Source organism: Stegostoma tigrinum, chromosome 21 (assembly GCF_030684315.1).
Source record: "Stegostoma tigrinum isolate sSteTig4 chromosome 21, sSteTig4.hap1, whole genome shotgun sequence".
Taxonomy (NCBI): domain Eukaryota; kingdom Metazoa; phylum Chordata; class Chondrichthyes; order Orectolobiformes; family Stegostomatidae; genus Stegostoma; species Stegostoma tigrinum.
The window spans coordinates 2,973,613-2,990,805 of NC_081374.1; the positions used below are offsets into that span (position 1 = coordinate 2,973,613).

A 17,193-nucleotide genomic window follows, 5' to 3' on the forward strand; every position below is an offset into this window, starting at 1 on the left:
ACATTAGCTGTGACTCAGAGGATAGCCAAAAGCAACAGTTTATCTCTGATTTTGAAGATCATGGGCTAAACCCAAACCCAGAGACTCCAAACACACAGCTGAGGCTGACGCTCTGCAGGGGCTGACGAAATGCTTTACAGTTGGAGGCTGTGTTTATCAAAGAAGACTTTAAACTGTTCCGAAGAGGATAAAGTGTACAGCCGCAATATTTACACCGCAACCAGCATCACTTGGAGAGGTTACTTGGTCACTATTTTGTTGCGTTTTGTGGAGGTTTACTGTGTGCAAATTGTTGTGTTCCCTACATTATACTCTTCAGAAATACTGCAGAGTGCTCTTGGATGTCCTGTGGTTGTGAGAATAAAACTGCACATTCTGAGAGTGAGCTTGCTTCCTGAGTGTTAATCTCTCTTTTCCCCCCTGTGTCTTCCCCAGGCAAAAGTGCGGCCCTGAGGACAAGTTGGGCTTAGTTTCATGGTGATTTGGAACCCGAAGACTTCTGTCTATCAGTCGCCACTTCCAGATCTTCACTCAAACCGGACACAGTCCAGGCTGCCGGGACCTGCGCTGTGCCACAGGCTGTTTCTGCACAAATCAAAGCAGGCACTCGCACTAGTCGCCTTATTCGGTATGAACTGTTTTGTCGACCTTTGTGTCTGTAGCAGGAGTCACTGCACCTTGTCATCCATTTGTTTTGTTTGTTCTCTGCTCCTCATCTGTCCACTCTGAGGTTATGCCTTCGTCTTTGCTTGACACGGCATCCTTGCTCTGCACCAGTGGGAAGGGGTGCAGTTTACAAATGCTTACCAAATCGCTGGTGAGATGCACATCAAGTGATTTGGCCTCCAGAGCAATGGAGGGTGAAGGGAAGTGTTCTCACCGCGTCTTCAGCCTGGGTGCCCAGCAGCGGGCCCAGGTCTCCTCATGGCATGTGCCTTCCCCCTCTCCCCTCCAGCACCTACCCCCCATACCCTCCTAAAGGCACTGACACACATCAGGGGTTGATTCCATAGGTGCTGGACACCTATTGGGTACCTTCTCCTGGGAGCCACTCCTCTCAAGTGACTCCTAAGTACTTCGCCATCATGGTCAAAAGCAAGAGCCAACCCTGTACCCAGTCCAGCACTGTATTGCTCTTGCTCCTGTAGTGCCCACATTGAGCAGCCTGGGAGAGGGGTGAAGGTTAAGGGAGAAGGACAATATCTGTCACTGACTTGATGTTCTCACTGAATTGGAAAAACCTGAACGTGTCAACTATGAACCCAAGAGTCAGGAGAAAGAGGACACAGGATCTGGAGATGAATGGGCAGCTTTTCTTACCCCACTTCTTGACATGTTATACGTTTGAAGAAGCCATGGTGTCATGATTTCCCAGAATGCAACTCTGCCGAGGAAGATTCCTTTTCAAAAATCTCCTCTTGCATGTACAATCCTGACAGACTGTGATAGGATCCTTGCAAGGCAAAGAATGATTTGATCTTTTTGCTGTTGAAGCCTGGTTGCAAATAATAGCTTGGCCTATGCTGCTTGGTGATAGTGTCACCTTCAGTGACCCTGGAATTGCGTTAATTCTAGAAGCTTTTTATTAACAACCTGCCCTTTCACTACAGCTGAAGTCATCTGGAAGTTCTAGCTCTGTCATACAAACTGCCTGCCTGGCACTGGGTGACATTGCCCACATGCATTTTCTTAAAGTGCGTTACCTAAGATTGTACAATGACTTTTCGAGGTATTTTTTGTTATTTATTCATGGGATGTTAGTATTACTGGCTAGGCCGCCATTTAACGCCCGTTCCTAATTGCACAAAAGACAGTTAAGAGAGTTAAGAATCATCCATCTTGCTGCAGTTCTGGAGACACTTGTAGACCAGACCAGGTAAGGATGGTAGGTTTGCTTTCCCTAAAGGATATTAATTAACTAGATGAGTTTTTCCAACAATTGATGATTTCATGGTCATCATTGGGTACCTAATTCCAAATTTTTATTGAATTCAGATTCCACCATCTGCCATGACTCTCCAACCTGGGTCCACCAACATTACTTGAGTTTCCGAATTAATAGTCTACCTATTGAATCGCTAGGCCATCACATTCTCCTGTGTGGTTTGCAAAACTCAGTACTAAATCAGGCTACATATAAATCGCTGGGGCATTGGGTGAGCAGTTTGAAATAGCATTCTCCTCTCTCACTGACCCTGACAAATAGGGGCTAATCTCAATTCACATTTTAACAATAAATGTTGTTCGGCCTGCCGCTTACACCTAACGCTGAAGACGGTCTCATTTGGTCACCATTGCAGAGAGCTCGTGCCTGATCCAACAAGAAAGGATTAATTTATGATATCCACTGCAGAATCATCCAGCACGTGGAGTATGTTACAAATAGCAGGCTGCAGATGTTCATGGGTGGAGAGTTGGTATTTCAGGAAAGGAACACTTTTCAGGTCTCACAAAGCCTGATAGAGGATTTCTGGAATGTTCAAAGTCTAACGGGTTCACTGAGAGACCCAGGCCTTCTTTCAAACAACTTATCAAATTTCAAACCATCCCTTGATAAGCTGAGCAAATATTTCACATTTTTGACTGCTGCTCAATATTTCTCACTAGGAGCAGGAAATCTTTAACAATTCTATAATTTCATTCAGCCATTTCAATATTCCTGTTCTTGATCAACCTGTTTTTATCAGTCTTTTTGAGAACTGACGGCTTTGTTTTATTTTGCTTAACTTTTTTCATCATATTACTACATTTTTTAAACATTTTTAAATAAATATACGTAATTATTTTGCTGTAAATTTCCCACAATCAGTGCCATGAATTAGTGACTGAGAGTCAGCATCAAGCTGTCAAGTGTTTCTCCTGGTGGTAATATATTTTTCCTTAAAAAATAGTTGAAATATTAGGCTTAAAAAACAGAATAAATCATCACAATTTGTTGTGCTTTGTCAGTGACAAAAAGGACGAGGTTCCAGATACAGATGGAATCTGAATGCATACTGTTATACTCAGTCATTTCTGTGGCTGGGAGCTTGTGCCCAGTTTGGACGAGCTCTGGGATACACTCAGTTGGATTCAGCCTAACCCATCACTCCCTACAGCAAATATTGCTTTTTGACAGAGGAATGATACAACACCAACATGGGCAGTGCCTGTGTCAGATCTATGAAAGACCTCTTCCATTAGTCTCACTCCTCCCTGCCGTTTCCCCACAGCCCTGCAAATGTTCTTGCTTCAATTTTTCCTTGTATATTCAACAAGTTTGAACACTCGGTGAAATCGGGTGTCAGTCTAACTACTTCAGCTTCCTGCTGGATGGCATGAGTTATAATTAATTTTACCATTTATGGATTTGCTTATGCTTTTGTGGGATGTCTGGTGCTAGAGAATGAAGCTTTTCCAATGTCAGGAACCAGTATCATTTATCATCATAATATCAATTACTCCTGGATTAGAGCACATTGTACCGTATTCATTGACCACATCCACTCATTTATAGAATGTGGGTGCTGCTAGGCCTTTTGGTTTATGGCCTAGAGGGCAGTTAAGAGTCAACCACATTGCAGTGGGTCAGGAGTCACATGTAGGCCAGACCAGGTAAGGATAGCAGTTTCCTTCCCTAAAGGAAATTTAAGAAACCAGATGAATTTAAACAGCAATAGCAGTGGCCACTATTAGATTAGTTTTTGGTTCCAGATTTTTCATTGAATTCAAATTTTGCCTGATGGTAATTGAGCCCCTCTCTCCAGAGCATTAGCCTCTGTTTCTGGATTACCTGGTCCAGTGTTGTTATCACTATCCGTTGTCTTTGCTTTGCAAGATCTCCCCTCCACTACCTGTTCAATCCCATACCAGGTCCTGTTCACTGACAATCCTGATGAGAATAAGTGATTTCCGTGTTTATGAATCCCTTCCAGTCCCTTTCCCCAGCCTTATTCCTTCACGCCTTTGTAAACTTCTCCAGTGCTAGCTCCTGGTTCACTCATTTTACTCATTGGATACTTGTTAAAAAGCTGCATTTATTCCTCCCACTGACTGTGTATGGAACTGTCTTCTCTCAGCTGTATCCCCCTCACCCACTGCTCTACTTTCCTCCCCTTCCTTTGAAAGCCTCCTTAAAATCTATCCAGTTATGCTACAGTCACTACTCCCTGAGACTGTCATTTTTCACATGTTTCTCTGTGAAGCATCTTGGTACCTGTACCTTAAGAACACTGTATAAGTCTGATCGGGTTAAGACCCTTCTGCTCAGTCCAAATGAGCATCCTCACCCTTCTTCCACCGCTATGACAATTTCCATTTTCTAAGCTTGCTGTGTTTTGCTTTCTGTCACTAAGATCACTAGTTTGCTGACAGTTGGTCCCAAATCAAGAGCAATTTTATGCTGGGCACTTGGCACTACATGCTCGATCCAGACTGTGCCAGGCTTATTTGACACACAACCCAAACGGTCAGCAAATCAAGGTATCTTTGATTCCATCAGTCTCTGATGTAATTGAACTCAGCTCCCTGAGATAACAGGAGAGATTCTGATTAACTCTCTGAACCAGTCAACTCATTTCTCTTGATACCCAAGTCCCACTTGCCTTAAACAGCCAATTCAGTGGAGCGCTAAAGATGACCCTCATAATAAATGTTCATGTGACTGAGTAACAGAGAACCTTGGGAACATTAATACTGAACTAGTGTCAGTCATGGAGATCATAATGCAAAGGTGTGTAAATGTCTGGAAAGTTTGTAATAGTTCTGTATTGATAATTATGCAAATATCTTTTGTATTGATCTAGTATCGACACATTGTCTATGAAATTTTACAGTTCGAACTGGTCAGCTATATATCTATAAATACAGATGAATGCATATATATCATGATCTAATGTTACAAATGCCAGATGTAATGCATTAAGGATAAGAGAGGTACCTCAGCAACTGCTGAAGGGCAGTGAATTATCAGAATGCATACTGTTGCGCTGTTGGTACTTGTAGTTCATTGTACAGATCAAAGCATCAAAATCTGAATCAGGTTTTGAGTATTCGTTTCAATTTTTTTTTTTTTTAATGTACGTGGAGGCTGGGCTGGGATATTGGGTCTGGATTGATTCTGTCAAATTGTTTTGTATCTGGTGGACTCCACAGTCCATCCTGAAGCTGTCCGGGTTGATGTAAACTAGGGTGAAGTGACCCAAGTACGGGGGATGGAAACAGTAGGTGAGATGTGAATCCACTGTGGGGGATTTTAACCTGCTCTCACGTGCCTGTTTCATAGCAATGTGCACAGTGAGAAACAATTTGAAACTGAGAAAAAGTAATGGGATTTATAAATACCATGGAAACTGTTAAAAGAAGCAATTATACTGTTGGAAAACTCAGAGAGAGAGGAAAATTGGATTATACAATTCTTTTTCTGGTTTTAATTTTGGGTGCCCATCATTACTGCCTCATGATCAACCAATATCTACTCATCACAATCATTCATTATCTTGAAGACCTTGTATAGATCACCTCTTGCATAGAATTTACTAATTCGAACCAGTTCAGTTACTTGGTGCTGATTTTAAACTCCACACAACTGTCCTCCTTGACTGCTTCCTCTCAAATTATCACATTCAGTTCCTTTCTCACTCATGTATTTATCAACCTTCCCTGTAAATGTGGCTATGTTATTCACTGCAAACCCTTTTTGGGGCAGCACATTTAACATTATCATCATTCTCTGGGCAAATCTGTTTCTTCAGAATCCCTGATTGGATTTATTGATAGCCGTAGTTTCGGTCTCTCTTGCAACTGGAAATCTCGTCAAGCCTTTTTGTAATTTCTGTCTGTTCACCCTTCTGCTTTCTCTTTTCTAATTGATTTCTGCACTCAAATGAGGGTCTAAAATAAAAAATGTTGCAAATCTGAGACTAATAGTTTAAAAAAAAATGCTTCCAATGCTTGGTTAGTCAGCCGGAGCCCCTGAAAAATCAAAGACAGATGTTGGGGCAGGGGTAGGATCTGGCCACGCTCATGGTGGACGCTCCCATGCTCTTGGTGGCCCACCTTCCCACAGCCTCAGTTGGATGTTTGCTGTATGCCATATTTCCTCCCCCTCCAGTATTGTTTTAATATGATTTTCCTCCTATTTTCTCCTCTGTAGCAACAGCCAAACTTTCACTTACTAATGGAGAATCTTGTTGAAACATTCACCTCCCTTGATTTTATTATATCAAGTCACCCCAACTGGAACAGGGAATGAAACTGGGTCTGGTTTAGATTATTTCAACATTTTTTATTTGTTCATGGATGTTGACATCAATGCATCGGCCAGCATTCCCTAATTACCCTGAAGTCAGTTAAGAGTCACTGACATTGCCGTGGGCCTAGAGTTACCTGTAGGACAGACCAGGTAAGAACGGCAGATTTCCTTCCTGAAAGACATCAGTGAATCAGATGGATTCTAACAATTGACAATGGTTGCCCTAAGGCTAACTTTTAATTCCAGATCCTTTTTTAAAACTTGAATTCAAAATTCACCACCTGCCATAGTGTTCTGAACATTAGTCCTGGGGCTCTGGATTACTAGTCCAGTGACCTGACCACTACACCACCAGCTTTCCCCAACTTGGATTCATTGCAGTGAAAGCTCTTTCAAGCTATAAAATACGGAGTCAAGCAATTACCTCAAATGTAGGCCTCTGCTCAGGCCTGTAAATTGACAATTATATTTAGTAAGGCAGAAGCAAAATACTACAGATGCTGGAAAACTGAAATAAAGGAAATGCTGAAAATACTGGAGAAACTCAACCGGTCTGGCAGTATCAGCGGAGAGAGAAACACAGTTAACATTTCAGGTTTAATGTGTTTTTATTTTTGAAAACAGTAGAGTCAAATTTGATCCAAAATATTAACTGTTTTTCTCTCCACAGACGCTGCCAGACCTGCTGAATGTTTCCCGCATTTTCTATTTTTACGATTATATTTAGTTAGTTTTTGTGTGATACTGAACTACTTAATTCTATACTCATTTATCATTCGGTGTTTGCTAGTTATTTTAGAAACCTGATCCTATCTTCTTTGTTCATGGTACTGGGCCATCACTGAATTATAAGTTGGAACTGATGACAGATAAAAGGACAAGCCCTGATTGCACCAAAATATTTCCCATTGTGTTGCTGAGCCAAATGGAAATGTCTGAGCCTTGAAACTATCCCTGTTACTGTTATTGTCAGCATCTCTAGCCTAGAAAGGCACGGGTTCTGCATGAACGTTTAGTGATTCCCACTGTAAACAAATAGTTAAAAGTGAGGTGACAGTCAACTGTAATACCCTCATTATTGGAACACTCTGGCTAGGTCTTTGTGCAGCGTTATGGGCTGATCAATAGAGAAGTAAGATATGTTGGTCTTCACGTTGGCAGTTTTCTTGCTATTGTGATATCAGAGAGCTATCAATGACCTTGATTATGAACTAGATTTGCATGAAGTCAAGCTGAGAAAACCAGTAAGGGAAACATCATGTGAAACAAGTGTAGGTTGTTTGGCTCTTTGAGCTTGCTGTATAATTCAGTAAGATTTTGACTGATTTTCTACCTCAGTTCCAACTTCCAGCCATATTGTCATATCCCTTAGTATCTGAAAATCTACCCACCACTTACTTGAGTATATTCATTGACTGAGCATCCACCACTCTCGTGGGTAGTTTGAAATAAACTTCTTGAGTGAATAAATTTCTCATCTCAATCCAAAATGGCTGACCCTTTATTTTGAGACTGTGATCCAGTTCTCCAGATTCCCCAGTTAAGGCAAACATTTTCTAATGTAAGGCCTAGTGTACTCAATTTCTTGTAGGACAAACCTTATCCCAATAATCAGTCAAATAATCCTTTGTTGCCCTAAAGGGAGTGCAACAGTATCATTCCTTACGTAAGGAAGCCAACATTGCACACAATATTGTGGCTGTAGTCGCACCAGTGTCCCGAACAATTGCTGTAAAACTTCTCTATCCTTGTACTCCAATCCCTTTGCAATAAAGACTAAAGAAGCAAACCTATCTTGTCTCAGACTGAGACCAAATTTCTTATATAATTTTATATTTGCCCTACCTGTTTTATTTTTCCCCACATGATGCACTCTTAATTTCATGCCCCATGTTTTAAAGCTGAGAAAGCAGTCATGTTGTGAAAGTCCATAGTGCAATGCAACAGTTGTAGCTTTGAGTCAGCTGAATTATTTCTGAATCAACCACTTGTTCTATTGTAGAATGATCAAGGAGGACAATGACAGTGAACAGAAATGGATTTCAGCAGGCTTAATTCTGATCAGCACTGGTTCAGAGTCAACCCCTTTTGTGGCCCCCTTTCCCAGAAATAGAAACACACACTTACACAGAAGGTGCTGATCCCTGAGGTTTGGAGTACTTGCAGAGCGCCCAAACTATGCTAAGACTGTGCTCAGATGGTGAATGTTTAATTGGTTGTTTGACCATTGAATGCCTCATAGCTTAGCTTATTTGTGTCTTCATCATAATTCTCCAGTACATGTTCTTTCCTGAAAGGATCACTGGATTGTAATCATGGTAGAAATCCAGAATGATTTTGATCTTGAATCGTCCCTGCTCCTTCCCCAGTAGGGATCAATAACAATTGGAATCCACAATCTGTTCCTGGTCATTATGCCCTCTAAATTATTTGTTCATTTGAATCTTAAAAGAGGACAAATACTGGGGAGCATGTCCTGTACCTTCTGAGTTGTTGTGTGCCTACAGATATGGGCAGCATACACAGAAATGTTGCTCTTGGCATCCGATCCACTTGTTCTGGATAGTCATTACGCTGCTGACTCGACATCCCATTCAACCTGGCTCATTGCCAATCATGACGTCAACTATTCCCCCCCCCCCCCCACAACCTTTCTGCACCTCCCACCCATATTGGAAAATGTTCGGTTTGAATTATAATGACTAATATTTATGGGTTTTTTATATTGACTTTAGACCTCAGTGTTCTTTGGTTTATAAGCAAATAAATGTATAATTTATAACATCCAAACAGACAGTTTGAATAAAGAGTTTTTGTTGTTTATCACTGTTTGGTGAACAATTTGGATATTTTTTTTAATAAAGTTTTATTAGAATTTTTGTAGCATCTTGTCTTATGAATACACAACTTGGTGTGAGGATAGAGAGTATTTTCATTTATATTAGACAATTCAGAAGTGTCACAGAGCACTTCACATATCATTTGATGTGTTTTGAAGTCCACTCATTGTGTACATGCAAGAATAGTAGCCAACTGGGACACAACATGGATCCCTTGAACAACAGTGAAGTGAATAATGAAGTTCTATTTAATGATGAGATAGTAGGATTGGATATGGAGGGGCACTTTCCCAAAAAATCCACTAGAACGCCCCAGTCTCCAATTGGTGCTTTGGGAAAGCCTCCATCTATTAAAATAGGTCAATCTGACCTTGGTTTAGCAGCATACCTAAGAAACAACAATCCTTCAGAACCAGAGCGAGAACATCTATAATTGACGTGTACTGGAAGAGCAACACTTGGAAATAAGAAAAGGTAAGGTTTGCATTTATATGGTGCCTTTCATGATTTTCTGCGTGAGAAGATCTTACAGTGAGTGAACATGGTCAAAGAATTAATCTCAACAATATTATTTGAGAAATAAGAATTCACTAGGATACCAGGGAGATATCCCCTGTTCTATTTTGAAATAACCTCATTTAGGGCCTAGGTTTTTGATCTGACCTCAAAGATGACACTTATGACAGTGCAGCATTCTCCCTGTACTGCAATGGGACTCGGCCTAAATTGAGGCTCTGGTGAGTGACGTAAACAATAAATGAAAACATTTCCTCTGGTGATAGGGAGAACAGAACCATGCAGCCAGGCCATTCAGTAGTGATGTCAGGAGCACAGAAATGATGTTATTGAAAATTGAACCCACTCTCAAGAAAGATATTGAGGCTCAGAAACAAACTAATGGGGTGAATGGTAAACAAGTCTCCTGGTACTGATGGAGTACGTTCCACAGTACTAAAAAGAGATGGCAAGGGAAATAGCAAATGTGTTTGTGGTAATTTACCAAACTTCAGTGGAATCTGAGGCTGTTCTAGCAGACTGGAAAACAGCAAATGTGATGCCACTGTTTAAAGCAAGAGGTAGATAAAAGCTGCGTAACAATAGGCCCGTTAGCTTAACTTGTGTAGTGAGGAAAATGCTTTAAAATATAATCGCGGAAGAAATAGTGAGCCGTCTGGGTAGAAATTGTCTCATTGGGCAGATACAGAATGGGTTCAAAAAAGGCATGTCATGTCATGTTTAACTAATTTACAGGAACTCTTTGAGCACATTACGAGCATGGTGAACAACGAAGAACTAACATATGGTGTATCTGGATTTCGACAAGTTGCCTCACCAAAGGCTGCTGCTTTGGTTAAAGGTACACGGCATTATGGGTAATGTATTAGCATGGATACAAGGCTGGAAAGCAATGAGTGGGGATAAATAGGTGTTCTTCTGGTTGGCAATCAGTGACTAATGGTATGCCTCAGGGATCAGTGTTGGGACCACAACTGTGTACAATTCACACAGATAATTTAGAGTTGGGGACCATACGTAGTGTGTCAAAGTTCACTGATGACACTAAAATGAGTGGTAGAGCATACTGTGCGGAGAACATTGGAAGTCTGCAGAGAGATATAGACAGATTACCCGAGTGGACAAGGGTCTAGCAGATGGAGTACAATATTGATGAATGTGAGGCCACCCATTTTGGTAGGAATAACAGCAAAATGGACTATTATTTAAATGGCGGGAAAATTGCAGCATGCTGAGCAGAGGGACCTGGGTGTCCGTGTGCATGAACCACAAAACGTAGGTTTGAGGGTGCAGCAGGTAATTAAGAAGGCAAATGGGATATTGTTCTTCATTGCTAGAGGGATGGACTTTAAAAACACAGAAGGCTATGCTGCAGCTGTATAGGGTGCTGGTGAGGCCACACCTGGAGTACTGTGTACACTTTTTTGGTCTGCTTACTTGAGCTGCACTGGCATTGGAAGGGGTGCAGAGGAGGTTCACTAGGTTGATTCCCGGGTTGAGAGAGTTAGCTTTTGGAGAGAAATTGAGTAGACTGGGACTATACTCATAAGAATTTTGAAGAATGAGGGGGCCTCTTATAGAAACATATAAAATCATGAAGGGAATATATAAGATAGAAGTAGGGAGACTGTTTCCACTGACAAGTGAAATTAGAATGAGGGGGCATAACCTCAAAATAAGGGGGAGCAGATCAAAATCAGAAATTGCTAGAAAAGCTCAGAAGGTCAGATAGCATCTGTGAAGAAAAATCAGAGTTAACGTTTCAGGTCCAGTGACCCTTCCTTAGAATGCTGAGGACGGGGTTGATAGGTCTCTGAAAGTAAAGGAATTGAGGATTATGGTGAGGGATGGGTAAGTGGAGCTGAGTCCACGAAAAAACTAGCCATGATTTTATTGAAAGGTGGAGTAAGGTCAACAGGCCAGATGGCCACTCCTAGTTATTTTGGCCTTATACAACTTAAAATTTCAAAATTGTGATGGGAGTTTCATTAGGTAAAGTATTAAGGATTACAAGAGATGGTGGTTGGATATATAATACAGACCTGCGTAAATGGCCAGAGTAGCCTATTACTGTTCGAAAACAAAGTACAGATGCTTAGCTAGGAAGCTGAAATTAAAATAGAAAATGCTAGAAATACTCAGCAGGTCAGGCAACATCTAATAGAATCAATGTTTCAGATTGATATCCTTTCTCAGAGCATAGTCCTAATCGTTTGGATTACCTGCCTGTACTCACTTGATACTCAGACCCTCATCCATGCCTTTGACTTCTAGACGTGACAACCATGCTCCTCCATTGTTCGTCTTCCATCTTTCATTGTCTATAAATGTGAGCTTATTCAAACATTTTCCTGAATCCTAGCCTGCAATCAGCCCTGTTTATCAATCTCTTGTATGCTTGTCGCCTTATATTGACTCCTGGGTCTGACAATGCTTCAATTTTTAAAATTCACATCTTGTTTTTGAATCATTCCATGACCTTGTCCGTCCCCATCTCTGTAATCTCCTGCAGCCTCACAACCCTCCAGGATCTGTGCACTAATTTGTGAGTATCTCTAACTTTAATCACTCCATCATTAGTGTGTTTTCAATTGCTTGAGTTCCAAACACAGCAATTCCCTCCTGAAATCTCCATACCTTCCTTGGACAGAAGGCTGAGGGGAAGATAATCATTTTCAAATTCTCGATGGATCTAGACAGAATAGACAGGGAGAAAACTCTTTCCACCTCCAAGTATAGAGGATCAAAGTCACTGTTTAAAAGTCTTTGGCAAAAGAAGCAAACGTGATGTGTGACTAACCCATTTTTATATGGCATGGTGGAGGCAGGTTCATTTGAAACAGGGTATTAGATGGATACTTAAATAGAAATAACGTGTGGGTTAAAGGAAAAGGCAGGAAGTTGCTGAGAGCTGGAGCTGACAAAATGGGCTTAATGGCCTCCTCCTGCACTATTATAATTCTGAGATTCTTTCTTTTCTTTAAGGTACTGTTTAAAACCCACCTCGTTGCTCAGGCTTTTGCTTCCCACTGTCCCCACTGGCCAAGTATTATTTTGTAAGATTTAAACACCTGACATCTTTTCCTGACTTAAAGGTGTTTACTCAAGTACAAATTATTGATACGAACAGTGAAAACAGAGGGAGAGGGAAGGCAACTTGGAATTTAGAGATGGACTGCACTGACACCAGACACATGCAGGCACATATCCCACTACCTGCACAAACACTTCTAAACAAAAGTTTATCACCAACATTAAAAATGACAGCAGCCAATTAAGCATGACAGAGTAAGGCCTGAGACTTCTCTCAATTATGAGAAACAGAGTAATGGGGGGGGGGGGGGGGGTGCTGTGATATGGAGGTGGGGGTATGTGATGGAGAGGGGTGATTGGACATTAAACCCTGGAAATAAAACAAGGCATAGAAGTTGAAAATCCTTTATTTTCTAGTAATAATACTCTGATATATACAAATGGAGGACATCTTGCAGTACACAAGTACTTTTTCATGTGATGACTATCACGTTGGAAACATGGGGCACCGTTACGAGGTAAAATGGCAAAGGGAACAGTGATAAGAAAGAAAAGACAATAAGAGGCCAGCACAATGACCACACTTCCAGGTAAAGTAACTAATGAAGAGAATCCGTCAATGACATTGAATGGGATTTCTCAATCACTGTCTTTGCATGAAAACCCACAACAGAGCCTCAAGTATTCCTCATTGATTTGTACACAAACTGGGCAGTCAGGTCTGTAATACTCCATAATTTAGACATATACAATTACTATTTTTGATTCTTTCACTGACATCTTAACTGTCAATTACTGTATGCAGGGTATAGGAAGAGGGTGAAGATTATAGCTCATTTACAATAGCCTCAAAAGATGACATGTTCAAGTTGTTGGCTATCTTGGTTGTGTTCTTCATGTAATTTCAGGTTGCGCAGAAGTCTTAAGACTTTATAATTCTGACCCCTTATCATATTCCACTCCTTTGAAATGGCTCAAGGCACTCTATTTGCAGCTACCTGGATAAACTATTTTTTTATAAACAGGCCTGCATACTTGTAACCCTCATTACTAGAGTTTCAGAATGGCTGTAGTTCTAATTTTGTTCTTCCTTCTGACTGCAGACAAGCTGCTGTTTCCCAAACTGTGCTTGGTGTATAATATTTTGGCACTCTCTCTAGCACGCGCACACACACAGCTATTAGCCAGCCTGACTTTCCCAACCAGGAAATGCTGACTCCTCAGAACTAGAGACTAGCACTACCTCCAAAAGTAATAGTTTGTGAAGGGAAATGATAACCTGTCAGTTGCCTTGTTCTGTTGCATTCCCAAAGTATTGATGTGCTCTAACAGGATTGGTAAAGAGACATAATCTCTGTTCCAGCTTGGAAAATGGACCGATGTCATACAATTTTGTGGAAATGCTTCCACCTGTTTGCTGACTGATCATGGCACTAAGTCCTCTCAAGGACCTTGTCTCAAGCTGTTCTTTAATCCTTGACAACACAGATACAGGACAAGTCATAAAAGTGAAGAGAAACCAAATGAGTTCATATTGGATGATTATGATCATCATGTAGGTTCACACACAGTGTCTTCACAATATTATCCTATCCCCTGGTCTCAGTTTATGTCTCTGCATGGAAAAAAGACAAGCAGGTTATCTTGCATAAGAAACAAATTGCAGGAAAAGACTGCGTCACACTGGAAAACAGTTCACCTATGAATAGCACTGATGGAAATGTTTGCAGAAATTTGCACATATAGACTAGCTACACGGGGCTGTTTTCCTCAGAGATAAGAAGGTCGAATGGAGGCTTAATCAATACCTCAACATTTAATACGTGAAATAGAACATAGAACATAGAACAGTACAGCACAGAACAGGCCCTTCAGCCAACAATGTTGTGCCGACCATTGATCCTCATGGATGCACCCTCAAATTTCTGTGACCATATGCATGTCCAGCAGTCTCTTAAATGACCCCAATGACCTTGCTTCCACAACTGCTGCTGGCAACGCATTCCATGCTCTCACAACTCTCGAAATGACGTAACATACAAGGCTACAGTCCAAGGGCTACAAAATGTGAAGAAAATTGAGACATATGATGCTTCAAGAGGCCTCTTCCCCTGCTGTTACATCTCAGTTACTCATACTGCACGTACTCTGACACCCACAGATGTCTTGTCAAATAGCTATGCACGTGCACTGAGTAAACTTTTGGCTAAGAATGTATCTTGGGCAAACAGAGTATTCCAGTGTGCAAATTTGCAGCTAAAGAGTGTTTGTCCGGAGAACAATGGATTCTTGAAATAAACAATTTTTTCCAGTCCTGAGGATGCCCAATATCAATATGCTATGACAACCTAGCACTATCTCCGAAGGTAAAACAATTTGTGAAGAGAAGCTCAGACGTACCTCCTGTTCAATACATCAACACTCTGCAAACACAGCAACTGACAAGTAGGTAGGTAAAGACAGAGGCCTTGTCCCAGTTTGGTGCACGAACCAGACTTCCTAATGGATCCTTCTGTGATGAGGTCCAGTCCAACTGTTGGCTGCCCTGGAAATGTGCAGATGGAGCACAACAGACAAAAAAAGTCAATCATGCATAAATCACTGATTCTCCCCTTTAGGATTGCACACAAACTTACATGCTTTTCTAAAGAAGATTGAGACTAATGTGAAGTATACACACGAAAAGTGTAGGGAAGAGGTGTGCATATGAATAGCTCCAATTGGAGATCTAGAACATGCAGAGCTTCACAGGAGGTAGAGGAGGCCCTCCAACTCTTAAAGCTCATTCTGCCCTCATTATATACTGCTATGTTGCATCAGATTCTGAAACTCTGAACAAGCTATATTAAGTGCATACTTACAAAATAATCAACCAAACTTTAAGATGACAGGATTTCTGTTACTCTTACTTAATACTTGCCAAGAATTTCACTTCGAGGGGTACAATAAGATTTCGTTTGGAGATGTAATTCTCCCTTCAGTTTACAAACAGTCAAACTGGCAACAAGTTTGCCGCTGTCTGCATATCCCCATGCCACACTTACACTAAGTTGCACTCAACGATATTTAGCATCTGTCTGTCAGTTCAACGGCAGGTCAGCAGCAGCAGGTTTGTGTGCACCAGAAAAAGCTTAGCAAGTGGTGCCTGTACATCCTTTGCCAATGACCATGTCACAATCAACACCAGATTGGTCCTGAACAGTGGGACAGTGAGCTATTAGACCAACCAGTCGACTGTGTCTGTGTGCTGCGGTAACACATTCACCAGTCGCCCACAAACCTGGAATTCCTCCCTGCCCCTCTTCCATTCTGCCACTGCTTCCTGCACTCAAACCCCCACCCCCCAGCAATTCTGCCGCACCTCTCTGCTCCTCGCCCAATGAGAGCATTATTTGTCTGTCCATAATAGTCCTTAAGATGGTAGTGAGCTACTTTGTTCAACTGCTCCAATCCAAGTAACTGCTCTTAAGGAATATTGTTCCTACAACTCACTATAACAGTGAAGTATCAGTGTGATATACTTTCGTAGAACATAGAACAATACAGCACAGAACAGGCCCTTTGGCCCTCGATGTTGTGCTGACCTGTGAACTAATCTAAGCCCCTCCCCCTACACTATCCCATCATTATCCATATGCTTATCCAAGGACTGTTTAAATGCCCCTAATGTGGCTGAGTTAACTACATTGGCAGGCAGGGCGTTCCACGCCCTTACCACTCTCTGAAGAACCTACCTCTGACATCTGTCTTAAATCTATCACCCCTCAATTTGTAGCTATGCCCCCTTGTACAAGCTGAAATCATCATCCTCGGAAAAAGATTCTCGCTGTCCACCCTATCTACTCTCCGATCATCTTGTATGTTTCTATTAAATCCCCTCTTAGCCTCCTTCTCTCCAATGCGAACAGACCCAAGTCCCTCAGCCTTTCTTCATAGGGCCTGCGCTCCAGACCAGGCAACATCCTGGTAAATCTCCTCTGCATCTTTTCCAATGCTTCCACATCCTTCCTGTAATGGGGCAACCAGAACTGCACGCAATATTCCAAATGAGGCCGCACTAGCGTTTTGTACAGTTGCAGCATGACATCACGGCTCCGGAACTCAATCCCTCTAGCAATAAAACCTAGTGAAAATGGGAACTGCAGATGCTGGAGAATCCAAGATAACAAAGTGTGCAGCTGGATGAACACAGCAGGCCAAGCAGCATCTCAGGAGCACAAAAGCTGATGTTTCGGGCCTAGACCCTTCGAAACGTCAGCTTTTGTGCTCCTGAGATGCTGCTTGGCCTGCTGTGTTCATCCGCTGCACACTTTGTTATCTAGCAATAAAACCTAACACACCATAAGCCTTCTTAACAGCACTAGCAACCTGGGTGGCATGTAAAGATGCCATTTGGCTTTGAGGAGAACTTACAGATGGTGGTGCACTGCTATGTCTGCTGTCTTGTAGGTCATGTTTTTAAGAGGGTGCTGTTCAAGGAGTCTTGCCCAGTCACTGGAGTGCATCATATATTATTACATACTGCTGCCACAGTGGCAAATTAGATTTAGATTTAGTTCTTTTGTCACATGT

The 17,193-nt window shown here is 41.6% G+C and overlaps 1 protein-coding gene across 1 annotated transcript in view; it reads left to right on the top strand.

Moving 5' to 3' along the window:
- The window catches only part of LOC125462630 (ataxin-7-like protein 1), a 42,661-nt gene extending 33,765 nt beyond the window's left edge, over window positions 1-8,896 (top strand). Inside the window, 1 exon segment of the mRNA XM_048552848.2 lies at window positions 436-8,896. Within this exon segment, the coding sequence (XP_048408805.1) occupies window positions 436-453 (18 nt within the window). The 3' untranslated portion in view covers window positions 454-8,896.
- Window positions 8,897-17,193: the final 8,297 nt, after the last annotated feature.